The sequence below is a fragment of the Ischnura elegans genome, chromosome X (assembly GCF_921293095.1).
Source record: "Ischnura elegans chromosome X, ioIscEleg1.1, whole genome shotgun sequence".
Classification (NCBI taxonomy): Eukaryota; Metazoa; Arthropoda; class Insecta; order Odonata; family Coenagrionidae; genus Ischnura; species Ischnura elegans.
In genome coordinates, this window is record NC_060259.1 from 41,496,999 (window position 1) to 41,514,469 (window position 17,471).

Genomic DNA, 17,471 nt, shown 5'->3' on the forward strand with positions numbered 1-17,471 from the left:
GTAAATAAATTACTGCTTAAGATGGTGTCTTCCATTAATAGCAACCCATTACAACATGAACTTGCAGTAGAAAATTATTTCCCTCAACTCGCACAGCTGTATGAAAAGGAGTATTCAGGGAAACGCCCTGGAATATCACGGAAAGTAATGCAGTAAAATCTTCATATAACGAATTCAATAGGACCAGGAAAGTGGAGACTTTGCCGCAAGGGGGTTCCCTATAGGAAAGTGAAATAGAGCAGACTCCCGATTATCCGGCTGCGGTTTATCCGGGTAGCGGATTATTCATGCATGATTTTCACTCTCGCTCAATTTTTTCCACGATCTTAAAAAAAATAAAATAAAATCGAACGCAAAATCATCGGAATTACTGTTTCAATGCGAGGATACACCGGGCTTATTATTTCCGTTAGAATCCCCTTAGTAAAACGGAAGCGATCGTGCGCTAGCTGCATACAGGGGAGTACCGTGTTCCTCCCTTTCTAAGCCTCGCAGTGCGCGACTGCGCTCTATGATCACGGATACGCGTCCCGCAGCAGTTGCAACCTGGGCAACTTGTGCGAGACACGACTACGTGGCGTGGTCCCTGTCAGTGTAGTTTCCGACGTCGAGCAGTGGTTTTGGAGCATTCGTGCATACCACTTTTCTGTATCCATGATCACACAGCCACGGATGTGTGGTTTTCAAAACCAGGCCTTACATGGAGCGTTAATAATACTAGTGCAACCATGTGTCGCCGCTAAAGATATCGTGAACTGGCAAAAAAAGCTCTCATTGAGTCCGGGAGGCACTCTTAAATAACAGAATACCTGCATGAATTATTATATATTGTTTGTTATAGGTAATTAAGAACATTGCAAGACATTTAAGTGAAAGTGTGGGTTATCCGAGTTTTCCGATTATTCGTGCCGTCTCTCCCCATCATTAGCCCGGATAATCGGGAGTGTACTGTATTGGTTGTGTTGCTGCAGGGTGATTAAGAGTTCATCTAGATCGAAGAGGTGAGTTACAAATACAGGAGCTGCGCTGAACTCATGCTAAGATGCTTTTTGAAGGAATGAAAAAATTCATTCCCGGTCACAAATAACCATGCCCATAACATATGATGCCCATTGTGAGACTGATTGGCTCACAAATGGATAAGAATTCCCGACCACTTCGAGAAGACTTGGAGAACAGAAATACTGCGTGGAGGTTGGGGACTAGAAGTGAATTGGAGGAAAATTCCAAAAACCCTGACCTGCCTCACCCTTTAATGTACTGTACTGTAAAATTGTCCAAATAGCAAGAGTATCCAGGTTTCAAATCATGATTGTTGAGAACAGTTCTGAGAACATATCAAGGGATTGTGCTTAAGAAGTACGTGTTCTTCACATAGCAAATCTGCATCAGTCAGCAAAGCAAAGCTTCAGGCTAGATTTTGGCTCGTAGATGATTAACAGCATTCTATGTCATTTCTAACTAACAGCCAATTTGACCTACCACCAAGTACCCAGACCACATCCTGTAAGTCGAAGAGTACCTGTATTTGGATTACATGAAAACGATAACTATCAACTTTTACTATTATTTAAAGTTATCTACATCTATAGTTTAATATGTTCCTTCTTTTCATTCTTAACCAGAAAATAAAAACTTGGTGCTCCTTTAACACTATTGGCTAATCAATATTCATTTGTTTCACTCATGGCAGCTACTAATTTAAAAAATATGCAGACAATATAATACATTGAATAAAGGAAATATTAAATAATTTCTATTCCTGTCCCTTGGTTGATCCTTCATTTCCTTTTGGCAGAAGATTGTCACTTAATGATGTAAAATGACAATAACACAACCACATTCATCATATCCTCAATTAACTATTTTTTTGATTATTCAGGAGCCGCCCCACATGCTTTAGTACAGACAATCATGATTTGACAGAGTTAAAATGATGAAAAAGTTGTTTTAAATTTCTAACAGCTGATACTGAATACCAAAAAATCGTTAAAAAAAACTAAAATATAAGAATAGACTGTTATGACCATTGAGTTATGTCTTCTTGAGAACCTTTTTTGGATCCAACCATCCTTTTTAAATACACCTAATGCCTGGTCTACAATGAATGAAAGCTAAGAACAAGGCCACAAGAAATTTCTATTAGCAACCTAAATCTAATTATGGGAGGCATTAGCCACAACATGGTAGCAGCAGATGGAAACAGTCAAATTCCAAATTAATGCCTCAGTACTGTGATGTTTTAATTTGAATTTTTCATGAGAAATTTTAAAGGCTGTTTTTCAAACTACTTTTGTTCAACTCCTCAATGACTTTATAGTATGCTTTCGATAACTCTACTCCACCAATGTTTTAAACCAGATTGAGTAACTTGAAGCATAACTATTTTCAGTAATACCTCCTTGAAAACTTCTTGAAAAAAAGGAAATGTTCTTCACCCTTCGGCACTAGTTACTGCCAAGCTTTAACAATAATGAATAATAAATGTTGAAATATTTGAATGGCACTAAATACTTTCATTTAATTTTCTCTCTACTGTCGATTTATACGAGCCATGGCTTACACAAAGTTTGCACTGCTTGAATACCTGACTATAGTAATTTGGATTATAAGTAGCATCCATGGCTGGGATGACAAGATACTCCACTGACACCAGTCACAGTAACAACATACTCTTGATTGGCAAGATGTAACCCACAAGCAGTAAGAATAGGACTTGACCATCATTTTATGATCAACACCCATTGTAAACCATGTATAGCTCTCATGAACAAAAGCAAACGATGCTGGAGACAACACCTCAGAAAAAATCCAATGCATCATAAATAAATCAATTTCATTTATCAGCCCCAAAAGAAAAATATCCCACCCCATTCTTAGTACAAACTACCTTAGTTTTGCCTAACTGACTCTCACAAAAAAGTTTTCCTCGAAAATGAAGTTTACCTGTAAAATGACTACAACAAGATACCCATAGGTTTAGAGGTATAGGAATAGTCCCATCAGCCAGTTGTAAAAAGTATTTATGAGCAATAAGACTAATTGACAACATTAGACCGAGACGATCAAACATGTGAAGGGAGTTCTTAAATATCATAACATTAATTTTTACAAATCAATTACTTTTATTGCTTTATATAATACAGCATATTTTTAAATAAAATTGAATATGCCAGAGATACTAGATTTTTTCAATAAAATTTGACTTTCTCGGCAAAGGCAGTAAGCATATGTAAATTAATATTTTAAACAATGGAATATTTACATTGAAGATATCACAAAATATAGTGTCTCACTGTAATAATACTCCCAGGTGGATGGTCCATTATGAACAAGCACAAGGTCGTAAAATTCTCACATGTAAATTTCAATTCATTTAACCCATACAGCATTTCATTTATAAAGGACTTACTCATGTGGTGATTCATTCCCATTGGTTTAATTCCCAGCCCACACAGTTCGCAGATGACAATGTAGAAGTCATCTTGCTCCGGACAGAATCCAAAGAGTGTCATGTCTAATATCAAGAAAGAAAAAATAAACTGAGCAATTATTGTTTATAATTTCCAGCAACAATAACTTTAAGTAGGATTAAATTAATACATAGATAAGACAAATTTTTCTGTTAATACAACAAAAAATGAACATGTGAAAAATAAAATAGTACCATACATCACTCGTACATACAACACCTAATGACTTCTACGATGAGAGAGATTGTAGAAAACACAATAAAGTTAATGTGGCTCTCAAAACACACCTTTCTTTACAATGGAATAGTCCACATTCAACACCAATTGAATTAGAAATTCTTCACTTACAACAGTAATAATAGTTTTCAAACTCCCAACACAATTTAAAATGTAAGATGCAACATGGTATGTTCCTTCAAAATGCTTTAAACAACATATTTTTCCATCTAGGGCTTCTGAGAAGTTTCAGGGTTTGTCATCATTAGTGCAGGTAGCCACAGTCACCCATTATTAGCTACTGAAGAGGCAGCTGACTGGGGGCAGACCAAGATAGTATGAGAGTAACATATTGGCATGGATGAGGCAGTAGTATCTAGGACACCATTGTAAGAGATAGCCATTCAAGATTGGTTGAGTATGGAGTTACCCGAACTCATCACTCAGGAAATCATGTCATTTAAATTAGTCTGTAAATACATTGATTAATCCTACGTACCAATAATTTCTCTATCATATACTCCATAGAGATGGGCGTTGAAAACATAACCACAAAATCTGACCACATGAGCAAAGGCTGTAGTGAGCAATGGCGGCCTGGAGCTCCCAATAATCCCCTTCAAACTACTCAAAATATACTGCCAATAATGTTCCTCTTCCATCTAATCCTTCCTAATCCACCTTGGCCAGGTCACTGGGAAAGACCGCTTACAGTGCACTGAAGAGGTTGTTTCCTATTATTTTTTTTATTGCCTAAATCGAAAGATTATTATCCCAGGAATAATTATTTCTTGCTTGTAGATTTTTAAATGACGACATCTGTTTTTCGCAATTTAATGAAAAGTGAAAATTTTCAAGCTCATGCGGAGGCTAAGTATGAATGCTGGGAAAAGCCCGTGTGACGTCATTCTGGCTCAGCCTACCACTGCGTGAGGCCACCTTGGTGCTAGGCTATGAGCACCAATACAATGCAGGCTGCTAGCAGGTAGCGCTTGGCTTCAATAAGGATAATTAATACCCTGTCAAACAAAGGAAACTTTCCCACCATAGGCAATTTAAATACATGATTTTTTAAGAAATGTTTCCCTGAGCTCTGTGCCTCAACCGTGCATTGGTAATCTCAGACAGGGGCGCAGCTAGGAATTATGGTTGGGGGGGGGGGGGGGGGTTTAGGTGCAACTAATACCAGGGTGTGTGTGGGTATGGAATACCCACCAGGATAAGCGGTTGGTGCTAAATTAATAAATTGCGGAATTTTAAGATAAACGGTAAGTTTAACAGCTTTCACTTTATTAATCCTTAAACTATTCTATTAGTAATATCAATCCAATTAAGTAAAATGGATTAAACTAAATAATTTCTGAGCTCTAGGGTGGTTTTACCCACCAAAACCCCCACTCGCTGCGCCACTGATCTCAGACGACTACTCGCATAACATCTAGGTTCCTGTGACGTCACATGGGTGCCAAACTGGCCTTTTTCAAATGAGGTTAAACTTGACCATTAACATTCCTCTAAACTGGGATTTCTAAAACCAAATAATTTGTATATTATGAATACACTAATGGTGGATAACGAATCGCAATCAATGCCTTTCATTTTCTTTGATGAAGGAAACTACCCTATTGGTATACAGGGACCAAAAGCATCTTCCAGATCCTTACACCTTTCCCTAGCCACACTCTTGGGTAACAAACTATGTAGTTACTTGGTCCAACTAGTCCAACATCAGTTTTCAGTGTTTTCCAATAGGCCGTGGATGATGCTAAGCTCCACTATCACCTTCAACTCCATTGAATGTTTCACCCACATGCAACGCTTGTGTTATATTAATCTAGTTTCAGTTCTTACAGATTATCGATTATACTTTTCTTGAGACTCGAATTACTCCATACATCCCCACAGCAGCTTCCAGCAGACTTCATATGGCTTCTATTTAATACATAACCTATTAATATGAAATCAATTTCTACAAATAAAATTAACACAAAGAAAATATATTTCCCATTACATTTCCTGTCCACCACCCACGTTAATTTCAGCGAAGAAGGGCAAAATCACTTTTCTTTATTCTCAAGGAATGTCAGAAAATGAAAGATTATTACAAAAATGAATAAATTTCAAATGATCATCCAGTAATTCCCCAACAATTTCTATCAGAATAAAGACATTTTAATCACTATGAAAGCAACTTTTTCCTCCTGGTTCTGCAGCCAGTGATATGAATTCACATATGATTTCTTTCATTTTGGAGCTTGTGGAGTACCTGCAGCATTATTCTTGAAATATGCACACCGTACACAGTTGCATCATCAAAAGTGTTTGTCATTCAAATTTTGTACTTAGGCTGCTATTCTGGATAAGCGTTGCAAAAAATAGCATACGCTATTCTGCGGGTCATTATTGCAACGACCCCGTATTCAGAATGACGTGTAGTAATAATTTTGTTCGGAATAGCATCATGCTATTTCTTGCGCGAGCTATTTGGAAGCTCCGCCCCTTCCCGTATGAAAAACTTTCTGAACAGTTTGCGCAACCAATGAGGGAGAAGATATTTTATATATTTTTCAATATTTTATGGAATATTGACTTGCAATTACAAATAATTGCTTCCTTTGCATTTAAATATTATATAAAACCGTGGATTTATATAATACGCTTTGAAAATCTCGTTTAGGAAATCAGCTGTTTGTTGTTGTTTTGATAATATCACAATGGCTTCAGACAGGTGGGTTAGGTCATAATTTTACTATTATAATGATGATTTATCGGGCATAAATATTGAATCATTTACCCATATCCGATCGGTCCTTTATCGTGAGATATATGTTATGCGAAATAATCATTGAAAGCTAAATATGTTTGATTTTCTTCGTAATTGTCTTAGGCTTCGAAGTCTATCTGTTCGTTGCATGTCAAAATAAATATGTACCAACTTTTATTGCGTTGATCGTGACGATATAGCTTTACTGTATGGACTAGAAGCTTTCGTTTTTAATACTAATTTTATATTATATGACTCCCTAATTTCAGTATTCAATCTCTGTTTAGGAACTGAAGTAGGTGGCAACGTCACAGCTGTGCTTTCATGTATTACGCTGGAATAGTATAGATATTTCAGCTGCAGATTTGGAAAAAGCAGAGGGAGGTGATGGTGAATTTGAGGATGATGGAACAGCTGTGAAAAAGTGAATCTAGCAATAGTGAATCGTGTGGAAAGTGCTGTTGTGTCAGTTATCATTGTTTTCGTATCAGCTGATTTTATTACGTGCTCACTGAAATTTTTGATAGACCCTGAACTGTGCCGATATACTGAAAATTAATTGTGTGAATAACTTGCCTGGCTATAGAGGAAACAATTTGTATTGAATTCCACATGATATATATTGCGTTTATGATGTACGTAACTATTCCATTAAACGTTTGTGGTGAATCATGTTTGTTCGGAAACTTTATTGGTGTTCGGAGAAATCCTTTGTTTTCAAGCAAGTAATGCAAGTCGACTGCCCCTGTTATAATTTAGTAAATTTTAAGTTTTAATTGCAGAAGGTAGCGAATAGTGGGGGAAATAATTTCGACTCGTTGCATGTATTTGTATATACTGTCCAATTGAGGAAATGAACGGCTGATCAAAGTACATATATAGTATTATTATGGTAATATATGGTTTTCATTGATAGCTATAACTATTATTATATTTGGCGAGTTAGTGTGTTAACACAAGCATGAAATTTTTCAAGAATCGACCTCATAGCCTACATTGAGGATATTTTTAGTAGCAAGTCAAGTGATGAAATAAAATTATGAGTTGTAAATATGAATAAAACACGGAAAATTTGGGCTTATCGTAGTAATTCTTTGCATTAATTGTTATTGTTTTCGTACTGTCGATGAAGCAAGCTTGTGCTTCATATATTAAGCTCGAATGTTAATTTCTAACCAATTCACCTAACGAGTTAAATATTCATCACTTATGCTTATATTTTTTAATTAAAATAAAGCAGGTATCATTTTATTTTTGGCTATTATTCCATTTTTCAATACTTGATTATGTTACTTTAGCCTCAGAAAAACAATTCGACATCGCAATGCGCACGTTTTCTGGGTTGCAATACCGAATAGCTCGGCCTCAAAGACCGCGTAATATTATAGCAAGCCTACCGGTTGCAATTCGCCGTTCAGAATAGTGAATTGCTACGGGCCTATGCTATTCTGAGAATTACGTCTTCCGGTGTAGTAAAAACACGAATTGCAACCGTTCTGAATACCAAATAGCATAGGCGTTGCAATACGCTATATTATAGCAACATCGGTTGCAATAACGGAGAATAGCATAATGCTATTCCATCCAGAATAGCAGCCTTAGTATCACAATAGCAAAAAAATTAAGAGCCATAGCAGAATAGACATTTAGCACAAGAAGATCACTTTAACTTTCATATAAATTTATGTGTTTGTCATCAATCACCTCACCAAATGAATAATATTTCCGACAGAAGCTTATAGAATATATGGGCATGGTGGCAGTGGAGGAGACACCAAACATCACACATGATTCATAAGTCACCAAAATGAAAGCAAGACTTATACATAGATGAACACTGGCTGCAGGAAAACCTGGGTGAGCAAACTGTAGTAATTCAGTACATATCAACAAGATCAGTCTCGGAATAGCAGAGAGATGGATTACAGTAGTTAGGAGTGTGGGAAAGGGAGAAGAGGAAGGGTGGGCAGGAGACTGTTTATCAGGTAATTCACAGTCTAAAGTAGTAAATGTTTCATATCATTCAATGGCATCTTTTGGAAAAATCATTTTGTTTCCAATTATCCTAATTTTTTTTCTCTGCCTAATGGTTACCTCAAAATTTTGTACATAAAATACTCATCAAGAGCATCAAGGAATGGAAATTTAGCATTTTTTCAATATTTTCATGACACTTATGCAACCATCATTACAACAGCATAAGTTTTGGGCCAGGGCACATACCTTACTTTAAATTCTCTATGGCTATACCTCATACCTGTTCAATGCAGATCCAATCAGGTTCCTAGGAATAAATCATACTTTCAGGACTAACTTAACTTTTTTCATAAATCTTACCTAACATCATTGCAATACATTATTAATATCATAATGTCACACCTCAAGAAATGGCTATCAGCACCAAAATATTTCCATTACAGTCAGTAATTTGAAATAGAACAAATGATGCATTAATGAATACTTATGGGAACGTTCCATAAATGATTTGTTTAGCTATTCAGATGTATACAATAAGTCAATAAAACTGGATATATATTTTTTCACCATAATAGCTTGAAATAATCTACAGCCTGCATAAAATAGACTTTTAGCTTAGCAGTAAGACTAATTCCCAATGGAGCATTACAAGACAATTGGACAATTCTTTGAGACCTTTGACCCTTTACAAGCAGGTCGCTTACATACTTGTCAACTATGACTCTAATAATTCCTATGGTTAATCGTTACGGCCGCATTGATACATCAATAGATTTGATGCCTATGACATATGCAGATTTGACCTGCAGGATCCATTTAACATTCGAAAAAAATTAAGAGATTTTTTGGCAAATATTAAAGGATTTGCCTGTTGTGTGATTAAAAAACAGGCGGGAGGGTTCAATTACTATGGGAGAGGAAAAATGTGACGTTTCATAGCCTTGACAGCTAGACCAATGCGTGCAAAGGTTAACTGCAGGCAAGACGTAGATTCCCTTCTCATTTGACAAGAGAATAATAAGACAATGATGCTAAGTCTATCAGCCACAAGGTAGCATTTCAAAAAAACTGTCACTTCCCTGAAAGCAATGTAGGATTAACAGTCTCCCTCTGAAAGACCTTGGGGGAACTTACCTTCATCATCTGATGATTTGATTTCCACATCGTATTTATTTCACTTTGACTACATAAAATCTCTAACACGGTAGTTGGAAAACACTGGATCATAAAACCCAATTTAAGTGAGCATTCACATGAACCACCGTCATTCAACTGAGGTGGGATGACATTTTCCGGGTAAGAATCTTACATGACAGCAAAATGTCAATAACAAGAGCTGGCATTTGAAGGAATCTTTTCATACCAAAAGCCTGTGATAGAAAAAGCCGTCACGGTGAGTGAACAGATATACACCACCACCATGACAGAATTTCTGAAGAATAAGCGTACACCCTTGTCAAATCATTATTTAGCAAATTATGTACAAAAACTAAAAAAAACTGACAATTTCCTAATCAGACCCTTCCATTACAGTCCCATAAAACTAACAGTTGGACCCTTGAAATTTATCTTCTGAAATAGTCACCTTCTTTGGGAAGTCTCATCACGTCAGCCGCCGGTTGGCTTTTCTCGCGCTCTGGGGCTTCCTCTTCGCCTATTTGAAATTAGCAGCAAAATAAATTGAAAGGATATGAAGAAAGGGCACGTCAGGTCCAAGACTTCCATCCAAATTTATCATTTAATGAGCTCATATGGTCATTATCGAAGCTTGACAAATATTCGTAATTTCATTCATCTTACTTTCCAGCTCCTTCGAAGTGCACCAGCTGGTCCATGGTTGTCCATAAAGGCTACGGGAAATTCCACACAAACTATCCATTACTTAAGACTACTTAGTTTCACCGACTTAACATTGGAGGACATCATCTCAGATAATAAGCCATTTTTGTGCGTTTGATGTCCATTTTGTAGGTGTACGACTCAAGTTTATAGGCATTGGATAATGAAAGCGCCGCCAGCGCCAAGTAAGGTGAATTAGAGTGTTGCCATCGGCGGCCATTTTAGAGGTATTTCTACCGGGAAATTAAATCCTATTGTTGCTCGCTTATTTTGCACTAAATACACTTGACAGTTTATCCATGTTTATTTTAACGATTAATGTATGCCATTATGTGCTTAATAAACTATGATAATCTTACTCAATGCCCATAATAAAGAATCAAAAAATATTTATCAGCTATTATCTTGTAATCATTAATCCTTGTTAACTTCCACTCCTTTTACTCCCTTTCATCCTTCATCCCCATTTTCCCAAATATATGTTCAATGATACTATTGCACAGAATATACTATAGTTATTATATAGCAATCGCCTCATATTGTTTTAAATGAATCATTTAATAAAATTTAGTAAAAGTTATGAATAATATCGTTAAAAACGTCGCATTTTCCCAACGTTACTAAGTAGTATCTTGATTATGGAATGCCCGCTAAAATTGATCGACGCGTCCTAAAAAAAGCTTGAAATCATGCATACATAAATGGTTGTTTTAAATTTGCCAAGTTTTATTATTAATTATACAATCCATGCGACAGCTTTTACAGGATTTAATTTGAAAACTTTTAGACAGAGACAACTAACAAGTGGGGAAAATTTTGATTAGCTTCAATTTTTTGGAAATATAACCAAATTTAAGGCAAATTAAACCGCTTCAATGAATAATCGATATTACGTACTCAACTGATGACGAAGACAAAATTCATAAACAGTTGCCGACGTACATTTTGCTCGCTCATAAGGGTTAATGTTTGCATGCATTTCGTAATTACATACCATTGTAATGAGGTAACACATGTAAATAAATTGGCTAATGTGCAAGTCGGGGACATGAAATAGGCCTCATGAAATATCTGAAGCAAACGCAAGGTGCAGGAAATGTGGTGGTCGTGGCGCGAACTATTGCGCTAAGCTCGAGAGAAGCAATTTGCCCGCCATTTCCAATCTTACATGATAGATTCGTACTGTAATGCGTAGGATCTCTTGCAATTTGACTAGGACTTTGAAATTCGCATGTAATTGGTAAAATGGAATGTCCAGTCCTTAAACGTTTTAGACCACAAACAACTGCCAACCTGGAGGAAGACTAATGAGAAATATTTAAAATGAGGAGTCGAACTGCAGGGCTATTCTGTATCTTGAGGGTGTAAAATTCCGCCGCCGTTATTTCCCAAATGCCCCGCTGACACGATTGATATGAGGCTAGTGACAGACGTCGGAACGTCAGCAGTCCATCTCATTTGCCTGGCGGAGAACCTAATTCTTGTATTTTACCAGATTAAAAAATAATTGATTCGAAATTTAAGTAATAAGAAGTGCTTGAGTTCACGGCTGCTAGCAAGAATCATGTGAATTTATGATATGCATTATTGATGGAAGTTTTAAAAGATACAGGTAACCCTTCCGGGCATGCCCCATTTATCTCCACCATCATGAATACAGCACAGTAAGGTCTTTTCCACTAGTGGTAACTAACCAACTAGGTACCCACATCAGACTATCACCGACTCTATGCCCTGGATGGAGGCAACCTGCACAGGGAACACTCAAACCCCTGACCCCGAGTTTAGCAGGCGAGGGCCCCACCAGCCTCCTTGACAATGGGGTCCCCCATACACCCTCCACTTTATGGTACACATGTGCGCTCACATTGCATTAACTCTGGCAATGTGGTAGTACCCGACAGCAAAAAAACGTTTAAGTGGAAAGATTGATACAAATATTACTCTAGAGAATGTGTACTTCATCATCATTCCTCATGAATCCTTGCTTAAAATAAAAGCACCCTTGACTCCTGACATGCAAATTGTACACTGAAACAATTGTTGAGTTTACAGGGAGAGAGATGACAATTTCAACAAATTTTTGGCACCAACTTCCAGCTGTTCAGTTAATTGTAGAAAAATAAGAAATTAAAAAGAAGATGGTGATAAACTGTCAGGGTTGCAGGTGGGTCAGGCTCTCTATTGTTGGCAACATTGCTATGGTCAAGTCATCTATCATTTACAGGGCTGGACGGATGTCTGCAACTAGAGAGCCTCACCAGATATGCCTTCAACAACATTCAGTTAATTGAGGGGAGGCCTCTAATAAACTGAATTTTTCAAATATTCAAACCTCTGAAACTCATTACATAATATTTTCATAGTTTAAATTACGTATTCAGATCATACCAACTGATAAGGGAGATTTTTGCTTTCTTTATCCCATTCCCCTTGGGAAACTTCCATCTTTGCTGTTGCTGCTGATGCCATTGTCAGTGAACATTGATTGAAGGCTCTCATTGTATGGAGTTTCAGATTCATTTTAGATAAGTTAAATTCCACAAAGGGATTACATAGTAGTTCATGTCCTCCATTAAATGCATTCAAATTAATAACTTTCCTGTGGATTTTCCTATTTAAGACCTATTCCTATCCTTAAATGAACTACTAGAAATATCAGAAGCATGGCAACCTGATAACACCTTATCGATGTTGAAAAATTGGAACTGTCATTCCCAGACATGACAATTGATTATGACGTTCTAAGGTTATTGTTCATACCAAAAACCTGCCTTGAAAATATGAAGGAAAAAATCAATGCAGTCACAAACAATATACAGGTATCAGATCTTCCTATAGAAAAAAATAGTTTCCTATGGAATAATTATTTTCCAAATATTCCTCTGTAAATTTATTTTATCATGCAGGATAAGAAATTTAATTCCCCTACTAAGACTTCTCCCTTACACCTTTTGCCGGCCTCGGTGGCGCCGGGGTAAAGTCCCCGACTGCCAACCTAGAGGTCGCGGGTTCGAATCCCGCCTGGGTGGCTTGACTACCATCCAGGGCATGGATGTTTATGAATGTCTAACAAGTTAATTGTAAGAGAGGACAACTCTGTCCTAAATTCGCTTGTATAATAAAGACAAATTATTATTATTATTATGGATTCCCATACCTAATCACAGAGGTAAATGGCATATAAGATCAGCCTGTGTCCCATCATCTCTTCCCACCCACTGAAATGTGTGGAAATGAGTTTCATGTCAGTTTTGTTTCTCCTTAGTTATGACAGAGAATGAACTACTCATTAGATTTTCAACAGAATTACCAACTGGAACTAAATACATTGAACACAATCCTCAAACATCGAACTCAATCCATCATGCACATAGTACATACAGAACTGGATCACAGTTAGCCCCAATTACCGAACACATCAAGAGAACAATTACATAACAACAAAATATACTTAAAAGTTTAAAGAATGCTGTTACCCTGCAGCCAAAATTAACATACACCCTCCGCTAGGGTGTTATGGAGGGGTAGAGGGGTTTGTTACGCAGTACATGGCACATCTATGGGCAAAATCACATACTCCACCAAATGAGAATTGCTTGCTGGCTGCGCATTTTTCCATCTGCTTTCAATTGGTAATTTTAATCAAATTGAGGGACCTAAATTATGTCATAGGCTATCGTCTTCTTCATTGATACACATGAAATATTTAGAAACAAAAATACAAAAAAACAGTCAATGAGCTGTCCCAAAGCCATTTATTCACCACAAAAACAGATAATCAAGGAATGTTGAAATTTAAATGCTTTGCTCAGTAATGTGCAATAATTAACTATGCTCTTGGGTCAATTTCTTCAGGCAGGTTGAAGAAATCCATTAACGGCCTCCACAATGCATTTAGCACTTATTCCAAACTTCTCCATAAGTACATCAGGGGGACCAGAGCGTGGGAGATCCCGAACAGCCAACTTTCTCATAATTACAAACTGCTCCTCAGCAATCGCAGACAGCACAGCTTCCCCAATACCTCCTGCAAGAAGGGAAAGACATTTAGCAACAGATACTTGGGCTGCTATACTGACAGAGAGTACGATCCAGCTTAAAAAGGGTGAAAGTCACTATTTTCAGGATTGTCATGACCAATTCACAATTTGGTACATATCCTGAATATAAATCACTGCTGAAATTGCATCATATTTTACATTAAGCAATCCTGATACCCCAGTTCTAAGACCAAGCTATCAGAATTGCTCAACAAGTAATACGAGAGTCTCAGTCAGGGGTGATTGGGGGCCCTCTGCTAGACCTAATGATGGGGCCCTTCTTGCCAAGGAATTCGGGGATCCTATCCAGGAAAATCTTAGGAAATTTCATGCTCTGAAACTGATTTTAAAAGCTGTATGAAAGTTACAAAATAGCAATTTTTAAGAAAAATATGTCACGGTAGTACGTATATTTTGTGGTCTTCATTTCGATCATACGGCAACTAGTATTTTATTAATTTTAATTGCAGCAAGCATAGCCATGGGAGAAATTTTTTTTATGGCATTCGGAATGGTGGTTCAATGGTGGTTCCATTGAATGGGCCTTAGTTTGGCTGTAATTAATTAACTTTCATGCAGTACTTTTGACAAGCCCCATTAAATTCCAAAATAGCGCAGCTCTTACAGATGGGTTAGTAGGTGCAGTGGTTAGCATCGTCAAATCTCACCCAGGGGTCCATGGATCGGGTCTTCCTGATGGTCGTACATTTTTTAGTCTTCATTTTGATCATACGGCAATAAGTATTTCATTCATTTTAATTGCAGCAAGCATAAGCTATGCCAAGCTAGGATCCCTGGGTGAGAGCAGACGACACTTCCCACTACACCAATTGACCCATCTGTATAGATGCACTATTTTGGAATTATATAAGGCCTGTTAAAAGTACTGCATGAATATTAATTAATTACATCCAAACTAAGGCCCATTCAATGGAACCACTACCAGTTCAGAGATGTGTTCACCATTCGAAATGCCATAAAAAATATGGCATTGAAAAAGGTGGAGCGAGGTATGTGACCTCTCCCTGTTAGCATGTTGTAAATAAAGTAGAGATGGGTCGAATAGCAGATTTCTCGATTTCGAATATCGAATTCGAATATTAAATCATTGCTCGAATATTCGAATACCTCGAATTTCGAATACTAAATGATGAATGCTGGAATGTTTGACTTGGTTGCCTATGCAGCAGGCAACACAAGATTTTGGGGAGTAATTTTGATTTCCTTTAAATGATTCGAACAGGAATTTAGCTGATTAATGAATATTTTAATTTTATGGAAACAATTGGGCATATAATTAATTCAACAAACATCGCTTTACCCCCACTCCTGCTGCCAAGTACCAGCTGACAATCTGAGGCATTTTGCAAAATACAAGCTCTTTTCCACCGGATTTTCTTCAATTATTTTCAGTCCATCTTTGGGAGTTCTCACGAAATAAGAAGATGAATTGGAATAGCTATCAGGGAGAAACCAAATATTCTGAGAAAATATCCCTTAGTGTGGGACTGTAACAATAAAGATTTATAGCACCACTCATAAATTGTAACTTGATATATGTTTTCGGAAAAAAATACCGCATCAACTTCAGAGAAGCTCTGCTGCTCATATCGAGTTTCGCCAGAATGCTAAGTCTCAGTCGTATTTTGACATTTATTTCTTTGCGTAAATGCTTAAATAAACTCAGAAATACGTCGTGTTTGGACTTGCTCTTTTTGAAATTTCGCGCACATTACTAATATTTCAATTCAATAAAGGTGTAACAAAAATTGACGAAAGTCATTTTTAGACACCTTTTGTGCTAATAGATGACTCATGCAGCGGTTGACCTCCACAGAAATGGGGAACTTCCAAGCTGGTAGGAAAAAAAAGGTCAGTGGGGGAAAAAAGGAGGGCCCGAAGCACGTTTCTATTGTTCTCGAGTAACTTGGTATTTTTTCGAAGCTAAGGTCTTCGTAATATGATACCTGGGCGAGCTGTGGCCTTTTTTTATTTCGAAGAAGAGGAAAGCCTCAGAGGAGGGGCTAGTGCTGAATGGAGAGGGATACCGTATCTTGGGAAATGCGCTAATGTAAGTATCCCACGGTACTCACACAGCAGTTGACCTCCAGAAATGGGGAACTTCGAAGCAGGTAGCTAGAAAAAGGTCAGTGGGCGAGAAAAGGGGGGAGGGCGTGAAACACGTTTTTATTGTTCTCGTAACTCAATATTTTTTTCGAAGCAAGGGTCTTCGTAATGCGATCCCTGCGCGAGCTGGGACCTTTTGTTTGATTTCGGAGAAGAGGAAAGCGTCAGAGTGGGTGAGGCGAGTGCTGAATGGAGGGGGATAGCGGATCGTGGGAAATGCCCTAAGGTTGCTATCCCATGGCACTGAGGTTCTCCTGGTGGGGGGAATCGGGGATTTTCGGATTTTTTCACCCGACCATTTTCGGTTCCCCTCGTCGAACTCTTTTCACCGCTAAAATCCACGAATTTGATGTAATTCGTCAACTTGCGTAAAACGGCGCTGCGAGCACTAAATGACTACAGTTCTCTAAATTTTTCCGAGTCAACTACCAACGACGTGCGTGCGACAATGTATGACGCGAAATTCAAAGTATTCGAGGTGGTACTTTTCGCATAACTATTCGAAATCTCGAATATCGAATACTTTCTAGTATTCGAGGTATTCGAGTATTCGCGGATACTATTCGCACATCTCTAAAATAAAGTAATGAAAATGTATTATTTTCTAATTGCAAAAAAACTTTTGTTCAAGTAATAAGTCTTTTTTTATTACACCTTTAATATACGCTTCATGATAAAGGCAAGCACTGTAGGGGACCTCCTATGTTCGGGGTCCTCTGTGATTGCCGACCAGCCGATCTGGCTAGAATGCCCCTGGTCGCAGTATCACAAGTTGCAGATTTCGCATGATTAGAGCCCCGAGGACCTTGCCAACCTCATTGCCACCTATGCACCCACCAAGGGTCCCACAATTCCATCTGAGCTCATTTGTTCAAACTCCGTGTTTTCAGGGAAGAGATAGTTGGTAGGGTTTCCCACTTCCATTCCAACAGTGTTTTTTATATGACACCATCACATGGACTACCTTTCATCTGACTCCTACCCTTCGACCTATCTGGCATGGTTGGCCCTACCGGGAATAATTGGGAATTA

General features: G+C 37.6%; 2 protein-coding genes across 3 annotated transcripts in view; both read right to left on the reverse strand.

The window, feature by feature from the left end:
* Positions 1-10,430, reverse strand: part of LOC124171749 — a 44,260-nt gene extending 33,830 nt beyond the window's left edge. Inside the window, exons 1-3 of the mRNA XM_046551031.1 lie at positions 10,231-10,430; positions 10,016-10,084; positions 3,413-3,517 (exon numbers count right to left, since the gene is read on the reverse strand). Coding sequence (XP_046406987.1) covers positions 3,413-3,517; positions 10,016-10,084; positions 10,231-10,309 — 253 coding nt within the window. The 5' untranslated portion in view covers positions 10,310-10,430. The remainder of the gene's footprint in view (positions 1-3,412; positions 3,518-10,015; positions 10,085-10,230) is intronic.
* A 3,578-nt stretch (positions 10,431-14,008) lies between these two features.
* The window catches only part of LOC124170731 (transketolase), a 38,067-nt gene continuing 34,604 nt past the window's right edge, over positions 14,009-17,471 (reverse strand). For both annotated transcript variants that reach the window (XM_046549628.1, XM_046549629.1), the window contains exon 11: positions 14,009-14,299. In XM_046549628.1, coding sequence (XP_046405584.1) covers positions 14,124-14,299 — 176 coding nt within the window. In that variant the 3' untranslated portion in view covers positions 14,009-14,123. The remainder of the gene's footprint in view (positions 14,300-17,471) is intronic.